Raw genomic sequence first — 21504 nt, forward strand, 5'->3', positions numbered from 1 at the left:
CATTGTCTCCTTTCCTCTCCTGTCCACCTCTTCCCCTCCCCTCTGTTCCCTTCATCTCTCCCCTCTCTCCTCCTATTTTACCCTCCCCTCCCCTCCTATCATATCCATCTCCTCCCATCTGTAAAACTCTTTGATTTAGAAATGTCATGTACAGTTAGGACTGGAGCATAATTTTCTTGTATTTATTTAGTCATGAAAGGATGTGCCTGACTGTCATGTCATTCGCGGTCAATTCTGTGGCAGTGTGCAGACTCTTTGGCTTCCCACATTGCCATTCTTTTCCCAGGAAGAATCTCAAGAGAATGATTCCCTATAACTGTGCAACTTCCACCACTGAGTGGGAAGTTTTGCTTTTACAAATTCTTGGAGTATTTCCTCCTCCTCCTCCTCCCCCCTCCTCCTCTTCCTCCTCCGATCTCTGCCTTCATCTGTGGTGGTTAAGTGGCAAAGTGCTGTTTGTCCAGACTCCTATGTACCTGAATGATTCCCGTGTAAAATTCAATAAAATTACCCAAATAAGTATTCCAAAGTCAAGTGAAATTCAGACTTTTTTTTCTCCTTGGCACTTTAAAGGTATGCTAAATCTGGAGTTTATCTAGCCAAGAGTTAGGCACTTCCACATTTGGTAAGGCTCGGCATTTTGTCAAGGATTACCCTTTTTCTACACTTGTTCACACAGCTTATCATTCCTTTCAAGAGTGTTGAGACTGACCAGGGTGAATTGAGACTGACCAGGGTGAAATTCTGGAATTTGTTCAGATACATGTGGAAGGCAACCAGTAGCGGAGTAGTGGGAAGCACGCAGTATTTTTTTTCTTTTTTACTTTTTCATTCCTAATGAATTCTAAAAACCTCTTAGAAGCATCAGCATTGTGAAATGCAGATTAGAGCATTTGCATTACTAAGAAAATTAGTTTCTGAAACAAACGGTTATGGAGTCTAGCAATCTCACTTGCTTTGATGAAATTGGTGACCTTTTTTTCAAATTGGTTCTTGGTATCTCAATTCCATAATGGATGTGAGGACCAATCTTTGTGGACTCTGTGAATCTTCACTGCTCTGAGACCTGCTAGATGTAACCTGCCCAGGTTTGAGAACTCAAAAGGAAGGTGTAATATTTCAGATGTTGAAAATGTGAGTGTGGATGGAGATGTCCACCAGGGTGGCTAAGGATGACAGTTTGTATCTGACACAATCCCAAAGGTGCTTTGTCAAAAAAACAACTGGGCTTTCTTTGTTTTTGCTTGAAGATGTTTCACTTCTCATCCAAGAAGCTTCTTCAGTTCTGATTGAATGGTGGAGAAGGGAAGGATCTTCCATTCAATCAGAACTGAAGAAGCTTCTTGGATGAGAAGCGAAACATCTTCAAGCAAAAACAAAGAAAGTTCAGTGGCCTTTTAAAAAATAGTATTTGGAAACAATGATGACCTGGATGACTGAGAAACTCCATAAGCATTAGACTCAGTCAGACTCAGACAGAGATACTTGAAGTGAAGCTGCCAATCTCCCCTCTCCCTTTTTATTGGATCGCATTTTCAGTTGTGGAATTGAGCACGAGTTTCAAATTTAAAAAAATGCATCCATTGGCATGGTTCCCCCTCCCCTCAAAAACAAAGAAAGAAAGAAAGAAAGAAAGAAAGAAAGAAAGAAAGAAAGAAAGAAAGAAAGAAAGAAAGAAAGAAAGAAAGAAAGGGAGAAAGAGGTCAACTTGTGACCTCTTCCTGCAGCTTAGAGTTGTTCAAAGGTGACCACTTTGGGAGAGAAGAACGCCAGCTCTTTAGCTTAGTAGCTTACTTAGCCCTGGAAGACGCTGTTATTTCTCAGTGCCTCCTTGAGCCTTAATAATCAGATACAATTTAATTAAGAAGCAGGCTCCAATGGCTGTGAAGCTGCATCTCATCTTCAATTCCGGTTGGTCCCCGGGGGACCATCATTTTCATGGCGACAGCAGATTGAGGAGAGGCAAGATCCTCTTCCTTCCTCGTGCTCCGCCCCGCCTCTCCCCAGTGCAACTGAGTTTAATTTGCTCCATTTATGTGTTCTCTTAGTGCCTTCCTTGGAGACCTATAAAGAAAACAAATGTATTAATTGTTTAGCTTCTATGTATTTATTTAGCAAATTCATCTGGGTAATGTGAATGCCAGTCATTCTGCCTCTCCCCTATCCTTCTCCTTGTCTTTGATTTATACTTTCCAAGCCGTTGTGTGCCTTGCAGCAGAAGACAAATGGTGCAAAAAATCCAGGAGTTTGGCAAGATGGGCTAGGCCAGATGTGCAAATACAGATACAGGGTGGTTTTTAAGCCTTGCTATCTGTAAGCTAGCAGGATGTCTACATTGACTGAAAGGTCAGACACCAGCTTAGCACACAATAGCTCTGGTTGAGGAATATCTCTGTGGTCTTTCTTTGGGGGAGGAATGTAGCAAGGAGAGGATTGGGGTCTTTTTGTCCTCCTTATCAGTAATAAAAAACAACTTCCCCCTTTTATCAGTACCAGCACCAATTTCTAGCATGAAATACAGTGTTTGGCTGCATTTTAGAATAGGGCAGAAAACAATCATGAATAATTAAACCTGATTCAGGATGAGAATGATAACAAAATAAAGAAAAATAGTTTTTTTCCCCTGGACTATATCCAGCTGTGTAGTAGAATCAGGACTCTATTTTCTATTTAAGAGGAAGTGAAATTTAATAATGAAGGCTTTATTTTGCATCCCTGAAAGAAGGCATGGGAGGAAATGAAGGCAAGCTGAATGTCCCAAGATCTTGCTTAAACCATGGGGTCTTTCTTTCTTTCTTTCTTTCTTTCTTTCTTTCTTTCTTTCTTTCTTTCTTTCTTTCTTTCTTTCTTTCTTTCTTTCTTTCTTTCTTTCTTTCTTCCTTCCTTCCTTCCTTCCTTCCTTCCTTCCTTCCTTCCTTCCTTCCTTCCTTCCTTCCTTCCTTCCTTCCTCCCTCCCTCCCTCCCTTCCTTCCTTCCTTCTTTCATATAAACTACCTCTCACTTACTAGACTGCTTTCTTGATATCCTTGGAAGTAAAGTGTATTTTATCCAACCTCAGGATTTGACCATGTTATTCTCAGGGGTTTTTCTGAATTTTGCCTTTACTGGCCATATTCAGACAACAGAAGGGCTCCTTACCTTAATAGTCATTTTGCCCTCATATCTGAAGGTCAACTTTCTGCTAGAATAGCTTTCTCACATAGATTTCCTTTCAGCTATTGCTAATTCATTCTCTCTCTCTTTCTCTTTCTTTCTCATGTTCTTTGGAAAATATTAGCCACCCACATCCCCTCCTCCTTCCTCCATCTGCTCCTCCATAATTTAAATGGACGTCCTTTACTACAAGGCTGTCCAATAACTTCTGATAGATCATCAAGTCTCATCAAGAAGGAGATTGTTGTAAATGACTTGTCTGTCCAAGGTGGACAGAAAGAAAGGCTGTCTGACTGAGATCCCCGTTTGAGACTGGGGTCTGCAACAGCTAACAATGTGGAGTGTAAATGGCAGTTTACACCTTCAACTGTGAAGGATGTATCTGTGTCTGATAATGTGTGTGTGTGGGGGAGGACTTAGGATAGCAATGCAAATCATTGCCAGTTTTTGGAATCTGCCAGAGCGCTTCTTAATGTCATAAAAAACAATCTAGAAGACCCAGTGAAGGTATAGGAAGGAGGCACCCCAAAATGTCCACATAGGAATCTTATTTCCCATAAATCTCTCATGGAAGGTGTCCATACGTATCTGGCTGTTTGTCAAGCAGGAATTGTATTCTGGATCTGGGGGCACAGTGGCCTAGCAGTGGCCTTGTTGACTGGAAGGTAGCAATTCAAGACCCAAACACTGGATGACGGGGTGAGCTCCTCTTCTCGCCCCAGCTCCTGCCAACCTAGCAGTTCAAAAGCATGAAAATGCAAGTAGATACATAGGTACCACTTTGATAGGTAGGCCACAGCATTCCATGTGTAGTCATGGTATCTACATGACCATGAAAGCATCTTCAGATAGTGCCGGCTGTCTTAGCTAGGAAACAGGTGAGAACTGGCCCCTAGAATCAGATACGACAGATACGAAACTAGTCAAAAATTGGAGACTACCCCAGCAGCAAAATACACATTTGCTGCTGGGGTAATCCCCAAGTTCACTCGGAATGTTGTGTTAGTGAAAATTCAGCCTCAGGAAAAATAAAAGACACCTTGGGTATACATGTCATTCAAGGAGCTGTCCAGCATAGTGGTGCTGAAACTTTTTTGTGTGTGATAGTAGTTTCCTTGCAGGTAATCCTCAACCTACATCTGTAATTGAGGTCCCAATTATCATTGTAAATGATGCTGGTTGCTAAGTAGGTCATCAGGTAACCCCATCCTATTTTACAATCTTTTCTGCGATGGTTGTTAAGTGAATGCAGTCAATAAGTCATTAAGTATAGGGCATTTTTAGGCGGCATTTTTTTCCAGAAATCAGAAGTAAACCCTGATTTCCAGCAAAAAGATCCTAATCATGATCATGTGACCATGGGGCACTGCTAAAGACCTGAAATGTGGGCTGGTTGCCAAGTGCCTAAAACGAGGTGACATGACTGCGGTGGTCATAAGCAGTTATATGGGGATATGTTGTAACTTCAGATGGTCACTAAGCAACCAGTCATAAGTCAAGGACTACCTGTATTAGCCATTCTCAATTCAGTGACCTTTGTTGGACTACAAAGTCCACAGTACCAATAGCAGAGGATATATAGCTCAGGGTTGAATTCATTACCCAACCAGGTAACAAGTAGGTAGGTGGAGTGCATTGATGATGTTATCTAGTGAGGTAATGAAGCATCTTCAGGCAAATAGCCAAGCTTGGAGAGCACCAAAGATTCCACAAAATCCCATAATTCTCAGACAATAGAACCATTGAATGTATTGGGAGAATACTAATTGTTTTTATCACTGCAATGTAGAGTAGTTTAAATTCTCCCTGGTGTCTTTGTCCCATGATTGTTCCGTTTGCATTCTTAAAATGCTCTCTAGTTAATGCCAAAATGCATTTAGCATCACACAAAATGTGTGACCTTTCCAATAAATTAATACCCAAAATGCCTTTTTTGCCACTTGCAAAATGTAAATATTTTTTTAAAAAAATCCAATTTGAGCCAACAAGCAATAGCAGTGTCTGGAGTACCGGTACTCAGAATGATATACAGGGCTGCAGGTTCAAGCAGTATTGGACAAGATAATAATGTGTGTGAAAATTCCAGGAAGTACTTTTCTTTTGTGAGCTTTCAGTCACAACACTTGGAAGCACTTCCAAAACTTCAGGGTTATGAGGCCACACTCCTTTGGCAAATGACACAGCTGGGCCTGCTCTGCGTAGTCAGAAGGTCTCTTCAGTGAGGTGAAGTAACCAGCTGAGGTGGTGAGACAGATGCATAGAATCAAAATGCAACTCTTAAATGGTGGTTGGAGTGCAAACTGTTGCCACCCAATTCAAATCTGCATCATAAAGTATACTATAGAAATAGCAACAGCACTTAGATGCTGCATATGCATCACAGCCCTCTCTAAGTGGTTTACAGAGTCAACTTATTGCCCCCAATAAGATGGGTCTTCATTTTACTGACCTCAGAAGAATGGAAGGCTGAGTCAACCTTGAGCTGGTCAGGATTGAACTGCTGCAGTCGGCAGAATTAGCCTGCAATACTGCATTCTAACCACTGATTCATCATGGCTCTGAGTGAATTTCTTCATGGCTTTTTAAAGAAAATAATGGAGGTGGTACTGATAAACTTAGATGAGGGGAAACAGTAATTTCAAAAATATACAGGTAGTCCTCAATTTATGACTAGCTACTAAGTGATTGTTTAAGGTTCTGACAGACCTACCTGGAGGTTGCTCAACATCCAAATTTGAAATCCTGATGGTTGCCCCTCCCCCCCCATGGTCACATGACGTCAGTTGCTTGACAACTGGACCACATTTAGGGCTACTTCCAGTGCCCCGTGGTCACATGACTGTGTTTTATGATGGTTTTGCCAAAAACTGGCAACTTTCAGATTTTGGCAAAACTGGCCCCATTGTGGTTGTTAGTCCACTTAACAACCCCCAGTGGATGCTTATGACTCTGGTGGTCACCTTAGAACCCTGGTGGTCATTTAATAACCACACACAAAAAAGTTCATAAAATAGAATTGGTTACATGATGACTTGCTTTATGACCACAGGCACCATTACGGTCATAACTCAAGGACCACCTATATCTCAATGTGTTAATCCCCTTGTGATTTGTAATTTTGATTATTATCCTCAGACGCAGGCAGGAGGCTGAAAAAGTTGTTCTGCCTCAGGCAGGTTGAAAAATACCCTGTTTCTCCAACAATACGGCCTCCCCCAATAGGAAGTCCCAGCATGTTTTATAGCCATGAAATGAAATTAAGCCCCTCCCCCAAATTAAGGCCTATATTAAAACATGCGAAATGGGGAAATGGCGGGGGGGCTTGCTGTTAGGAAGTACTTTTATTGCACACCGGATATGGTGCTGCCTGCGTTGACCCTGATACAAAGTGCCCCACCAACGCGAGGTCAACATCCAAGCCGTCGCCGCCCCCTAAGATGCAAGGGGGAGGGATTAAGTCACCCGAAAAGATGGCCTAGCTATTTTGGGGGCTCAAAAAAAAAATAAGACCCGGCCTTATTATATGAGAAACACGGTATCTGCAAAGGAAACATTTCTGTTTTGGTTTGTTTTTTCCCCCACATTTTGAGAGGTAAGTTGGCAAGACTGGTGCTCCTGTCCTTGGCAAAGCTACACATGCATATGCCCCAAGGGGTGGGTCTCCGCAGTGTGGTAGATTTGTTAAAAAATGTTTGTGGTTTGAGTGATCATTACATGATGCTACCGTTTGGTTTAATGGAAAACTATGGCCCTTTTACGACTGTGGACTTCAACTCCCAGAATTCCTGAGCCAGCCAGAATTCTGGGAGTTGAAGTCCACAGGTCATAAAGGGAACCATCCCTGATTTATTAGTTTGGGTATATTATATTATGTGGATACAACTCTTGGCTTTTATTTTCCCATTTGTAGAATTTACTGCCTTGTATGAATTCAGCCATTGTGCGAAGACGATGTCCGGTGGCACCTCTGCCAAGAGAAAGCATAATATAGGACTATAATAAAGCTGCTGAGCCATAAACCATGATTAAGAGCCACCTTGGCTGACTTCATACCATGCAGTGCTCCTCAAGAGGCAGGGTGAAAAAAAAAAAGTCAAAATGGTGCTTGGAGCCACATGAGTTGAACCCCACCCCCTTTTTATATACATTATTCATAGCAGACAAACAAGAGACAGAGCTTTAATAATGTCACAGCCACTATCTTAACCAACCCCCCAACCCCCATGCATGGCCCTACAAAGTAAGCCAATGGGTGTTTTAGCCTATTGCATTAAACTAGACCTTTTCTAGTGGCTTCTGTGAGGTTGTTTTTGCTTCTCATTGCTTGTGGCTGGCAATTAGTTTAGCAAAAAGGAGAATGTAGTGGTAGAATTCTAGATTTTACCACTTTAAATGTGTTACAAAACCATTTTATAGTTTTCTCTGATAGAAAAATGGTAAAACGAAAAAAATCTGCACATAGAAAACTACCATATGAAATGAAACCATTGTAGCATAATTTTCACCTTGATTTCATTCCAGGGAGAGATCTCTTCCTCCCTCCCTCTTCTCCTTTCCCCCTCTTTCTTTCCCTCTCTTTCCCTCCCTCTCTCCCTCTCTTCTCTCTCTCTTCCTCCCTCTCTCCCTCTTCCTCCCTTCCTCCCTCCCCCTCTCTGTCCCTCTGTCCCTCCCTCTGTCTCTCTCTCTCTCTCTTTCTCCTATCAGTAGTCCATGATTTATAACTGGAAGCAGACTTACAACTGGACCAGAATTTCCATTGTTCAAACATCCAGTTGTTAAATGAGTTGTGCCTGATTTTAAGACCTCCTTTTGCTGCAGTCGTTAAGCAAAGCACTGCAGTTGTTAAAAGACTAATGCAGTCATTAAGCAAATCCAGCTTCCCCCATTGACTGTGCTTGTTGGAAACCATCTGGGAAAGTCACAAATGGTGATGACACACCCCAGCCAGGCTGCAAGTGTTGTAAATACATGGCAATTGCCAAGTGCCTGAATTTTGATCACATGACCATGGGGAGGCTGTTCAGTTGTATTGTGAGGTTGTTAGTCACTTTTTTTCTGTACCACTCTAATGTTAACAGTGCTAAACCAAGGATTGTAAGTCAAGGACTATATCTGTCTACCTACAATTTCTGTCTGTCTGTTCATCTATCTATCTATCTATCTATCTATCTATCTATCTATCTATCTATCTATCTATCTATCTATCTATCTATCTATCTATCTATCTATCTATCTATCTCAAAGCCATTTTGGAACTCCCAAAAACATTTGTCACCTCTTTGGAATTTTTAAGGCAAAGTGTTGCTGTTCACATGATACAGGATTGTGTCCACAATGATATTCAATTTCTGTCCTGTTCACCCATGCAAGCTTGTTTGCTTTCAGCCGCAAAGACATGGTTCTAATTTTTCATATATGAAGATTATTAAAGGCTAATATTTATAACCCAAACTTGCTCAGTCTTCTCAATAAACATTCCAGAACCAAAGTATAAGTGGAGTTTTATTTTAAGAATCCCAGATTTAAAGCAATTTTGCAAATTCTAGTGTAAATGGAACTGACTGCCTGTGAATCAATCTTTAATTGCCCAAAGTCTTTTGCTATTTACACACTCGGTCTGACAAAATTCTAGCTCCAACAATAGATTAAAGTACATTTAAAATGTATATTTTAGGGAGAAGGCAATTAATTTAAATAGATATTTACTTTTCTTTAGTAATTGCATTTTTATTATGACTTTCCCTTTGAAAGTTCAAAGACAGGATAAAGAGGGTTCATTACTTATTACTTATCTCACAAACACCGACCCACACCAACAATCTAACAGGGTAGCTGTGTTGGAAGAAAGAGAATGGCCTGTGTCATCTTACTAAACTCAATGGTTGATTTAAACTTGGCCCTCAATGAGTCAAAGCAAACACATCTTTAAATGCTGTACTATATAATGAGACTTTTAAATCTATATTGATAGAAAAACTCTAAGCCACAGTGTTGATGCAACTGAGTTCTTGGTTGATCCATCTGTCTGCAGGGAAGGAGATAATTTTTTGGGGGAAATGGCAGAATACACTAGTAGAGGGTTATATTTAGTTCAGGGTTGAACTGTTGGGGTCTTGATGTTCTCTGAGGTTAACTGTTTTTCTGCAGATCTTTTGTTATCTTGCTAAGTAACATCATCAGTGTATGGGAACATAGTCCAATTAGTTGTCTCAAAGTTGCTTTTCAAAAGGCAATTGGACTTTCTTGGCTTATTTTTTTCCCTTGAAGACATTCCACTGCTTATCTAAGAAGCTTCTTCAGTTCTGGCTGAATGGTGGGGAATGGTGACCAGACTAATGACCAGATAACTGCTAAGGGATATAAATCCTTCCATTCCCCACCATTCATAAACATTTCTGTTGGTTCAAAAGGTAGCAGCCCACATGGTTTTGTGCATATGTGTCATCTCTCCTGTGGGAGCTCCATTGGCTTCGGATTTGCCTCAGGTTCCAATTCAAGGTGCTGTGTCACTTTTAAAGGCCTACATGGCTTGGGACCAGGTTATTTGAAGAACCACCTTCTGGTTTACATCTATCTGAACTACCAGAGCAGGGAGACAAGGAATGCTAGAGGTCCCCTCTTCTAAAGGAGCTATATCTGGAGGGACCCAGAAGAAGGGCTTTCTATGTGGTGGCTCCCTCCCTGTGGAATATCATCTCTGCAGAAATAAGATCGGCCTCCACTGACACTCTTGTGCAAGGGCCTGAAGACCTGGTTGTGAACATCCCAACCAGGCAAGTACTAGTGAGACGATCCAATCTCTGAAGGCAAAACTTTATTGAGTACATCATTTTGGCACTGATTAGGGCAAAACCAGATCTAGCTAATTCCCATGCAAACCCACACAATTAAAGTATATAATTCTCCCTCCCCCTATTTGTGCAGGTCACATTGTCCAATTGAGCCTCATAGTATTGTTATGAGAAAAAGTCTTTGGCTTTAGCAAACACCTGCTGGAGTGTCCTTTGCTCTCACACTCGTCTTCTTGATGTTTGGAGCCTGCATTCCATCTTCCCCTTCCCTCCCTCTGGTTCATTGGCAAGCTGAGAAGCAATAATGGTTGCAACAGCAAAAGCACACTTTGAATCTTGACACTGGTTTTGCCAACCAACCTGGAGAACCCAGAGAGGGATGGAGCCCATCAAGTGGCTTATCTGATTGATTGTTGTCATCAAAGGGATAGAGGGGTTATTGCTTTCTATCATTTTATATTAGGTTTTTATTTTCATAAGTTGCCCTGAGTCACTTGTGAGTGAGTTGGGCCATATCAATTTTGATCAATACATAAATCGTTCCAGTTTAGGTAGGAATGTGGCTTCCTTGAATGTTTCTTGATTGGGGTATTGTTTCTCTGATGGTCTTACATGCTTACTATATCTGTGTGTTGGTTGCTAGGGAGTGTTTCTTTGACTTTTGCTTGTCAATGCTGTATGTAGATGGATTTTTGCAATAGCAATAGTATTTTAGGCTTATATACCACCTCATAGTGCTTTGTAGCACTCTCTGGGTGGTTTACTATGTAGAAGTATTATTTGCATATGGCCCCCAACAGTCGGGGTCCTCATTTTACAGACCTTGGAAGGATGGAAGGCTGAGTCAACCTTCAGCCATATCAAGATCGAACTTTAGGCTGTGGGCAGAGTTTGCCTGCAATACTGCACTTTAATCACTTCGCCACATTTAACTTGCAGATCCAATTTTCTTTCTACTGGTGCACTTGGACATACATGTCTCTCTTTCTCCCCAGGAGATCCAGCAGCAGAAGAGTGGTCCCAATGGAGTGTCTGTTCTCTTACCTGTGGGCAGGGCACCCAGGTACGAACACGCTCCTGTGTCTCCTCACCCTATGGGACTCTGTGTAGTGGCTTGCTGAGAGAGACCAGGACATGCAACAACACTGCCGTTTGCCCAGGTAGGTGAAGAGAAAACGGAGAATGGATATTTTCTTCCTCCTTCTTGCCTTCTTGCTGTTTGTTTCCTTCACGGTCTTGGGTCACTTCCCCCAGAGTTATCTGTTGGCCATGATTACAGGCAGTCCTTGACTTATCTCCATTCATTTAATAACTGTTCAAAGTTACAAAAAACAAGTGACTTATGACCCATGCTTGCTCTTATGATTGCTGAAGCATCCCCAGAATCATATGATCAAAATTCAGGCCCTTGGCAACTGGCATTTATTTACAAAAGGTGTGGCATCCCAGGGTCCTGTTTTCCCCCTCTACAATCTTTGCATGGCAATCTGATGAGCAAAGTCAATGGGGGAATCTGGATTCATTTAATGACTATGTGATGACTTAACAGCTGCAGTGATTTGCTTAACTATTATGGCAAATGAGGTCTTAAAATCAGGCAGGACTCACTTAACAATTGCCTTTCTTAACGATGGAAATTCTAGACCCAATCATGGTCCAAAGTCAAGCACTATCTGTGTTAGGGTAGAGTGAGGATTCAACGACTCTTGCTCAAGGAGAAAATGGCAGTTGTGGCTAGGAGTTCCCTTATTCAACTTCACCTTATACACCCATTGTGCCCTTTACTGAATTGAGAAGCCCTTTCAGTCAATCATACCCTTATCTTCTTCCACATGGACTACAGGTAGTCCCTGACTTACAACAGTTCATTTAATGACCATTTGAAGTTATGTCAGCACTGAAAAAAGTGACTTATGATCATTTTTCATACTTATGACCATTGCAGCATCCCCGTGACCACGTGATTTATATTCAGATGCTTGACAATTAGTTCATATTTATGATGGTTGCTAATAAGTAATAACCATGTTACTAACTTAACTACTTCAGTGATGCAATTTGGTCATGGGGCTACTCTTGAAGACTTTCCAGAAGTTGCAGCTGGTGCAGAATGTGACTACATGGACAGTTTTGGGTGTCCCTAGGGTTGTGCATAGACAGCTGGTCCTTGACTTACAATAGTTTGTTTAGTGACTGTTCAAAGTTAAAATGACATTGCAAAAAAAATTACTTGTGACTGTTCTTCACGCTTACGGCCGTTGCAGCATCTCCATGGCCACGAGATTAAAATTCAAACATTTGGAAACTGGTTTATACTTATGACTGTTGCAGTGTTCCTTGGTCATGTAATCCCCTTTTGCAACCTTCTGACAAGTAAGGTCAAGGGGGAAGCCAGATTCACTTAACAACCAGGTCACTAAGTCAATAATTTCAGCGATTCACTGCAGCAGGAAAAAATCATAAAATGGGGCAAAACTCACTTAACCAATATCTCAGCAACATAAATTTTGGGCTCCATTGTGTTTGTAAGTTGAGGACTAACTGTAGCTCCTCTGATACACAAGTTGCATTAAGTGCTACTATGCTTCCAGATCCAATTCAAAGTATTGGTTATTACCTTTAAAGCTCTGGCATAGGACCAGGTTACCCGAGGAACCATCTGGTCTCAATTACATTTTTCCATCCCATTTGATCAGGCAGGTGGGGCATGTTATGGATCCTGCTAGTTAAAAAAATTCAACTTGCGGGTGTCAACACTCTGACTAAGCAAACCCAAGGAAAGTAGGCACTCTCGGGAACTTTGAACTCCAAAAACAAAAACTTTATTGAAGATACCATTCCAGTACTGTGAAGAATCAAAACCAAGTGTCAGGGCTCCAACAAATCCACCCTCATTCAAATCAAAAGTCTCTAGCCGCATCTCAGAAAAAGTAAATTGGTTTATTAGAAATTGCCATGTTGGCGCGTGGTTGAGTGCAGCCGATACTAAATCACACCATACATTTCCCCCTTGACCCTGGTCTTTTCCCCACCCCTGGATATGACTTCTCTAATGGGACACATCCGTCTCCAAGAGTCATCCATCATACTCTCCAATAACTTTCTTATGCTCCGACAACTTTGGGCTGCCGAGGTGACTATTTAGGCATTTCAAGAATGCCTTGTTTTCCCCCACTCCCTTTTTCCGGCAGCTAAAAAGACCAAAGGAGTATCTTTTTACTTGACACCAACTCTGGTTTTTCCCACACAATGCATGCATCGTTAAGCAATAGCTTTCTTTCTTCTCCACTCTTGGTTAGTCACATTGTCTAATTATGAATCGTTCTTTTGTTTTGAGAACTGTTCATTTTCTGTCGGACATCTGCATCAGTGGCCTTGGTGGGTTCTTGGCTCTCATGGTCCATCTGCATTCTTTCTCCCTTTTCTTCCCCCCAGTTCTTTGGCAAGTTGAATAGCGATAAGACATAAGCGTTTCAAAAGCAGTTCAATCTTGATAGCAAGATCTAGGAAGAGAGAGTCATCTCTGCCATTGCCCCTACCCTATCTTAGCCATAGAAGTGAAGTGAAGCAGGCCCCCATTCTCCAGATTTTCAGAAAAAATGTTAAGACCTACTGGCATGGGGGCTGAAGAATGATATGCAACCTTGTGGGTAGTTTATGTCTTCAGAGTGTTTCTCTACCTTTTTTTTTAAACCTCTTTACCTTGTAATATTTTAACCCTAACCTTTAAAATTCTATTTTTTAACTTTTATATTATATCTTTTTTATTGTAAATCTCCCAGAGTCACTTAGGTGAGGTGGATGATGTAGAAATGTGATGAATAAAGAAAGGAATAAGTCATACTCATACATTTGTATTAAGTCCCCTTGAAGCAAGAGATTGTCCATAAAACCCGTGGCTTGGTTCCCATTTTGATGTAACCGTGTGCTTGCTTTTGGTCTAGCCCCAGAACGTGCTCTATCGTAATTCACTCCTCCATTGAGCTTGTCCTTTGTCTCCCCCTTCCTCTGCTAGTTCAGATCTTGTTCACACACAGAAGGAAGTCAATAGGTCTGATTACAAGCCATGACCTGTGCTTACAACGGAGAATTAATGAAATAATAAACCCAAGGACTCCTAATGATAAGCATGTGTAATCTGTGCTATTTCATTAAGGAATTTTCCACCCTTCATCTTTTAAGTGCTGCTAGGTGACAGGCAAGAATTGTCTCTCTCTCTCTCATTCTCTTTCACCTCCCACTGTCCAGAACTCTTGATATTTATTGCATTTTTAACTTAAAGCAAACTTTGCTCTGCTGTCTGTTTGGATAAGATGCTGATACTCTAAATTCTGATCTTGCTTTGTCCATCTGGGCTCCGCAGCAAGTGCCAACCAATTTCTGCCTTGTGATCCTTCTGCCATGCTGAGCTTTTTTCAAAGGTTCTTTTAATGAAAGATAAATGAGAAAATTGGATTGTTCCAAAAACTAGTGCCAAACTCAAGCACCGTCTTTGTTTCCAAGAATGTTCTGAGCCACATCAGTTCCTCAGACAATGTAAATGGTGCTTGAATGAATGAATGAATATTTTTTATTACAGGCACTGTCCTGAATTGCAAACAAAAAGTGCATTAAAAACAAAATAAAAACAAAAGCATATAAAATGTTACAACTGACGGTAAATGTGTTGGTGGATAATCAAAGTCTACCTAATTTTCTAGGCTGTATAACAAACTTAGATAGATTCAAGGAAACTGAATCAAGATCAGAATTTTCCAAGTGTTTCACTGGGTAAGGAGTTGCAAGGTGAATCCTTTAGTCCTTATATCGATAGTCCTTGACATATATTACCACAATTGTGATCAGAATTTTCATTAGTAAGCAAGGCAGTTGTTAAGTGAGACACGCCTGATTTTAAAACTGGTGCTTTGCTCAAAACATTTTCCATCTATGCTGAAAAAAATGAAATAGTAAATTGGAAGAATCCTGGAAATCTAAAAAAGTTTCAGAGGGAGCAAACTTCTCAGTTTCCTTTCTGGAAAATGGGTGGTTTGTGATTGACTTCAGTAGACCTTGACTTACAACCATTCGTTTAATGACTGTTCCAAGTTATGGGGCACTGAAAATAGTGACTGTCAACCGGTCCTTCCATTTTACAAGCATTGCAGCATCTTCATGGTCATGTGATCAGAATTCAGTCACTTGGCAGGTGACATGTATTTATAATGGTTGCAACATCCCGGTCCCATTTGCAACCTTCCCAGATAGTTTATGACAAGCCAAGTCAATGGAGAAAGCCAGATTTGCTTAACGACCACATGATTTGCTTAATGTCTGTGGCACAATTCACTTAACAATTGCCATGCTGAGCAAAGGGAATTCTGGTGGTCATAAGTTCAGGATTATCTATATGTCCCCCATGGCCCCCATTGAGAAAGTAGGTACACATTCAACTATCCCAGTACATTTATGAATGCCTACAAGAAGGAATGTATACATCTGAAGATCTTAGTAGTGGGATATCTTTGTTACTTAAGTGTCAAATGTCTTATCTGGCATTGAATAGTTTGTTCAACTGACAGGTGATTCCTGGCTCCCTGAGGCTGAGTCGCTTATCTGGTGCTTTTCAGGCTGGAAATCCAGCAGGGAAAACTGTACTTGTAAAAGCAATCTAGGTGTGAAAGGAATGGAGTTCCTGCTAGTAATCCACATTCCTAGGCCCAGGTAGACTCAGATAAAGGTTGATGGTTCCAAGAAAGTTAGGAGCATTAATGATGACTGAAAAGAAGAGAAGACAAAGAAGGAAAGAAAGAAAGAAGAAAGAGGGAGTGGGAAGGTGAAGGGAAGGGAGCAGAAGGAAGGAAGGAAGAGAGGATGGAGCAGAGGGAAATAAGGAAGGAAGACAGGGAGGGAGGGAGGAGGGAAGGAGTTGGATGGTTAAGAAGGAAAGAAGGAAGGAAGGAAGGAAGGAAGGAAGGAAGGAAGGAAGGAAGGAAGGAAGGAAGAAAAGGAGAGAGAGAGGGTAGAGCCGAGGGAAAGAAAAGGAAGACGGGGAGGGGAGGGAAGGAGTTGGAAGGTTGAAAGGAAGGAAGGAAGGAAGGAAGAAAAGGAGAGAGAGAGGGTAGAGAGCCAAGGGAAAGAAAAGGAAGATGGGGAGGGGGGAGGAAGGAGTTGGAAGGTTGAAAGGAAGGAAGGAAGGAAGGAAGGAAGGAAGGAAGGAAGGAAGGAAGGAAGGAAGGAAGGAAGGAAGGAAGGAAGGAAGGAAGGAAGGAGAGAAGAGAGAGAAGGAGATGGGTGGGTGATGCCCTATCCTGATTTCAAGCCAGGCTGCTCTTAGATTAGTCCCGCTTTGCCCTAGGCTGGCAAGCACTCCTTGCCTTCCTCACTCCCTGGTTTCTAAAAAGAGACAATATGATTCCTGTTGGTTGTGTGAATGTCAGCTCTTCAAGGTTGTCCAGCTCAGGAAACAGACTCCGTAGGAAGATTAGAACTAAGCTGTATTGAGCTAGGCTACATGAATAGAACCTTGCAAGTTTGCTCATATTTTTCCTGTCCTCTTCCTAGCATTACCTTTTCTGCAGGGAATTCTGCTCTTTTTGTTGTTGCAACAGTTTCTAAATAGTTCGTCTCCATGGCTCCTTAGAGCAGATAAGACTTGGTCATAAAGTGTGGCTCACAAAACTCAGGAGTGGATTCTGATACCAACTGATATCACTGTTGTTGGGGCCTCCATCTCCTTGTCTTGGTCCACCTCTTCTACCTTTAAGGATGATTTTTCAGCCAGGAAAGGACAATATTAGGAGAGCTTTAGGTCTTAGGTGGTCAGACTGGGCCCCCTATACCCTCTAAACCCTTTCAAAGCCCCCTGAACACCAGGGGATGCCCTCTTAATAATGTGCAAACCTTGTTCTATGTTTAACACGTAACTTCCTTCCACAACCAAGTTGTGAGACATTGCTGGTTCATCATTTTGCTCACCAACATTATTATTTTTTTTAAAAAAAAAATTGTATCCCCACTTTCATATTCTATTTCAGATAGTAAAGAAACTGCCTCAAACCATTCGTTTGAGCCTGTTCTAAGTTACAATGACACTGAAAAAAGTGACAATTGGTCTTTGCTCTTAAGATTGATGCACCATCCCATGATTAAATGTTGGGTGATTTACAGCCGGCATGTGTTTAGGACAGTTGCTGTGATGACCTGGGGCATAGCACAAAGGCAACACAGTCAAATAAGCAGGATATGTCCCTTTAATATCTCCAACTTTCCTCCAATGTCCAGGTTACCTTTGGCTGGAGAAAAAAACTGTCCCAAGAACAGTCCTTAAGTAGAGGAAATTCAGTCCGAAAACAAAGTACATACAAACTGTAAATAAAAATCCACACAAACCACACTGCAACAATTAACTTGACAGGGCAGGAGAAGGAATTGCAGACTTGAAAGCCCAGCAAAACACACAGTTGGGAAGATGCCAGGAACACAGATAAGCCTTGACAATACTTCACAATACTTCACAATTTGCTCTCAACAGTTTGCTGCCTACAATTTCCTTTTTTAAACACTGTCTTCCCAGCTGCAGCTAATGAAGGGAATCAGGGCCCTTTCCTCCCCCCATAAGCCACGCAACTCATGTTGCTTTTTTCTCCGTTCCTTCCTGCGTGCCCTAGGATGAAGAGGGGGTGGGCCTGGATCTTCCTCCAAATTCCCTCTCCCTTGCTCTACCTCTTCCCTGCTCTGCCCAACTGGACTTTGCCCTTCCCCAGTTTCCTCCACAGCCAACAGAGCCACACTCCCACTCCCTTTCAGCTGCTCAGCCTCCCCCTCCGAATGAGATTCTGACAGGGCATGACAGTTGCAGCATCCCAGGGTCCTATGATTGTCATCTGCAACCTTCGCAGCTGGTTTGCCACAAGCAAAGTCAAGGGGGTTGGCGGGCAAACTCTCTTCAAGGTCATATGATTTACTTAACAACCTAAAATAATTTGCTTAACAACTATGGCGGAAAAAAAGTGATAAAATTGGGTGCAGCTCACTTAACAACTGCCTTGCTTAGTAACAGAAAACCTGATTCTGAGGGTGGTTCTAAGTCAAGGACTGCATGTATTGAAATCATCGGCTTTCCCACAGACTGGGCTTCTAGTCTTAAAGCTCAGAGACACCGAGGCAGAAGATCAAGGACACATCCTTCCATTGAGATAAGATTAAATTTCTACCCCATATACCTACTCCAATATTTATTGCTCATTAATTGATAAGTGAGAACTTTAGATGCACTGTCGACCTTCAGTAATAGAGTTATACCAGACTTCATTCTCCACAGAACCTCTTTTATCTTGCAGGACAGCTTTAATTCAATTCTTCTCCTGTAGCTATCGCAGAGGCACTCCTGAAATTTTCTGTAGCTATTGTCTTCCCAAGATTTCATTATGAATTCTTCGCATAACCCTTCCCAGCGGAGGACCCTCCCGATAGTGTGGAACAGGAGTTCTCAAAGCCACTTTCTTCTCACTGCATCGCTCACCTCTATATATTCCCCACTCTCTTGTTTTTTGTCAATTGAAATCAATGGTGCAGTAAACGAGAGTGTGAGCGGACACCTCAACTACGCTGAGAACACCTTGGCTTACATTTCAACAGATTAGTGCCTCAAAAAGAAAATACTGAACCAGAAGGCAGCGCGGAAAAGGGCTCTGAGCAAACAAACACTGCACAATACACAGGGATTGACAGCTTTTCACCTTTGCTAGGACTCTTGTTCTGTTGTTATTGTTTTAGTTGATTAGGCTGTTGTATAAAGCAGCCTCTTGCAAGAGTTCATGATTATATGCAGCGGATAAAGTCAACAAATTGGTTAATTGACCAGCCAGGTGAATTGGGCTGAGTTCCCACAATAGTTTCCCCATCGAATTGCTTCATCTCTTTTGTGGTGTTTTTTTCTTTCTTTCTTTCTTTTTTTTGGGGGAGGGGGAATAAAATAGAAGGGAGCAGAACAGAAGAGAAGAGAAGAGTTGAAAGGAGGTCATCTAGTCCAACTCCCTGCACAAGCAGGAGAGCCTATACCATTTCAGACAAGTGGCTGTCCAGTCTCTTCTTGACAATCTCCAGTGATGGGATACCCATAACTTCTGAAGGCAAACCCCTCTACTGGTTGACTGTTCACACCTGTTCAAATTCCTCTTTAATTATAGGAAGCTTCTCTCCTTGATTAGTTTCCATCCATTGGGTCTTGTCTTGCCTTCTGTTGTTTAGGTAAACAGTCCCCCCATCTTTGTGGCAGCCCCTCAAATATTGGAACACTGCTGTCATGTCACCCCTAGTTCTTCTTTTCACTAGATTAGACATACCCCATTCCTCCAACTGTCCCTCATATGTGCTACTTTACAGCCTCCTAATCATTTTTGTTGCTCAGGCTTATTCTTATTCTGGTTGAGAATTTTAGATTCCTTGGGGTAGCTTCCTTGGAGTAGCATTTTATTGTTGGAGCTGGGGAAGGATATGCTATGCAGTGAAAGACAGGACATTGTAGACATCCCCTGGATCCCTTGTAACTAAACCAGTACAGGAACAGCATATAGTTAGTCCTCAATGTATGACCACAATTGGGACTGGAAGTCCAGCCACTAATCAAAGTGCTCATTAAGTGAGTCACCATTTGATCAGACTCAATCTTGCAACAATTTTTACCATGGTGGTTAAGTGAATCTGTCGGTCATTAAGTGAATCCAGTTCGGGAAGGTTGCAAATTGTAATCTCATGATTCCAAGATGCCGCAACCATCATAAATGCAAGCTGGTTACCAAGCATGTGACCACAGGGGTGGTGTGACAGTCGTAAGTCACTTTTTCCAAGGCTGTCATAACTTCAAACTCTCATTAAATGAATGGTCATTACATTGAATACTATGAGTATTCTACCCAGGAGTTCTCTAATAGCTTTTTCTCCTTTGAAGGGCATTTTGAAAGCTTTCTTTTCTTTGAAATTCTTTCCACCTTTGAAAGAAAATTCTAAAATATTTTTTCAGATGGAAAAGGAAAACACTGGCTACTAGTTTTATTGTTCTGATGATCTTACTTTCAGATGTTCTTCAATGATTCTTTGTGACAAAGATCCTGAGCAAAGTAAATCAACAATTTCTCTGCAATCTTCTTAGCAAATAATGATTATCCTGGAATGAACAGCACAGGCTGAATTCTACTTGTTCCCACTGAAGTGTTCCTAGGACTGTAGCTTTCAAGCAACGTGCCAATAGGAAAATAAGGGAGTGGGGCTAAATGAGAGAGATGCTTGACCATTTGTTTCTCTTTTTTAAATCTAATTCCTGATAGCTGAGGAGAGAACTTTAATTCAAGATTAATTCAATTACCTCAATTCAAGATAAACTGATCCTAGGGAAAAGTTTGAAATTGAGCAAATGGGCATAATGAAAGAAGTAAATATTCATCTCTTGCATGGTTGTTTCCAGTCCACAGCTTTTTATTTCCAGCAATAAACCATGCACCAAGCTTTTAGTTATAGGTCTGCAGAAATGCAGTGTGGCTGCATCTTCCAATTTGCCTGGGGGGGATAGGCTGTAAGGATTGACTTCCTATTGAATCCACCCACAGAGCAGACCTGCATAGCATTGCATTGATTAGATTAGGTTCAAAAGAGAATGTCAAGGCAATTTATCAGATTCAGACATCTAGCTAGCTTGGAAACCCAGACAATCTAGGAATCACCGATCTCACAATTTCCTTAAGGCAACACCTCACAACCTTGGCATCTTTAAGATAGGTAGATTTCAGTTCCCAGAATTCCCCAGCTGCTACCACAGCTCTGGATACCCACTTGAATTTTCCTGCCAGGATTATAGCTTTCAAATGTGCTGTGTTGTGTAATATTCAATGCTCAACACTTTTTAACCATCCAAATCACAAAAAATTATTTAAGGAACATCCATACCTATATATTTGCAAGTAGCAATGTCAAAGCTCCTTCAAATTGGCCTCTACTAATCCTAACATGGGATAATATAGAAGGGGATCCCCTTTGACATCTTCTGGGGCAGGTATGATTAAATTAAATGTGTATGTGGGAGGAGAGGGTTGTACCTATTTATTAAAACACATTAACCAACTGCCTATTGAAGATTTTCAGCAATATGTCATTAAAAACCAACATTAAAGGCAATAATTAAAATTGAGTACATTTTTAAAAGGTGCATTTTAGGTTGTGTTGTTGTTAAGGTAGATTGTCACGGAGAAAAACTATCCATGTGGTTGCTAAGAGCTGATATCAAGTTTATGGTGCATAAACATTGGACTAGGATGAGGAAGGATGACTACTAAGATATGTAGATAAAAATGTTCACAAGGTCCTTAGAAGTCATGGAGGAAGTAGTTTTAAAACGCACACCCAACTGCAAGAGGAAATGGTGTAAGTTGCCCAGAATGGAATGGGTAGTTATGTAAAATGTATAAATTGGGTCATAATTCATTCCGCATCAGTTATGTCATCCTAACTGGCATGAATGCAAGACATTTTTTTCCCCCACCGGGAAAGTCATTCAAGGTATCACATTGTGTCTCTGAGGATTCTG

The 21504-nt window shown here is 41.4% G+C and overlaps 1 protein-coding gene across 6 annotated transcripts in view; it reads left to right on the plus strand.

Moving 5' to 3' along the window:
- ADGRB2 (adhesion G protein-coupled receptor B2) overlaps positions 1–21504 on the plus strand; it is a 260012-nt gene that overhangs the window by 112260 nt on the left and 126248 nt on the right. For all 6 annotated transcript variants that reach the window (XM_087970495.1, XM_087970489.1, XM_087970494.1 and 3 more), the window contains exon 4: positions 10940–11104. In XM_087970495.1, coding sequence (XP_087826621.1) covers positions 10940–11104 — 165 coding nt within the window. The remainder of the gene's footprint in view (positions 1–10939; positions 11105–21504) is intronic.

Source organism: Notechis scutatus, chromosome 8 (genome assembly GCF_049901735.1).
Source record: "Notechis scutatus isolate UNSWTSFEM ecotype Mainland chromosome 8, rNotScu1.2, whole genome shotgun sequence".
Lineage (NCBI taxonomy): Eukaryota > Metazoa > Chordata > Lepidosauria > Squamata > Elapidae > Notechis > Notechis scutatus.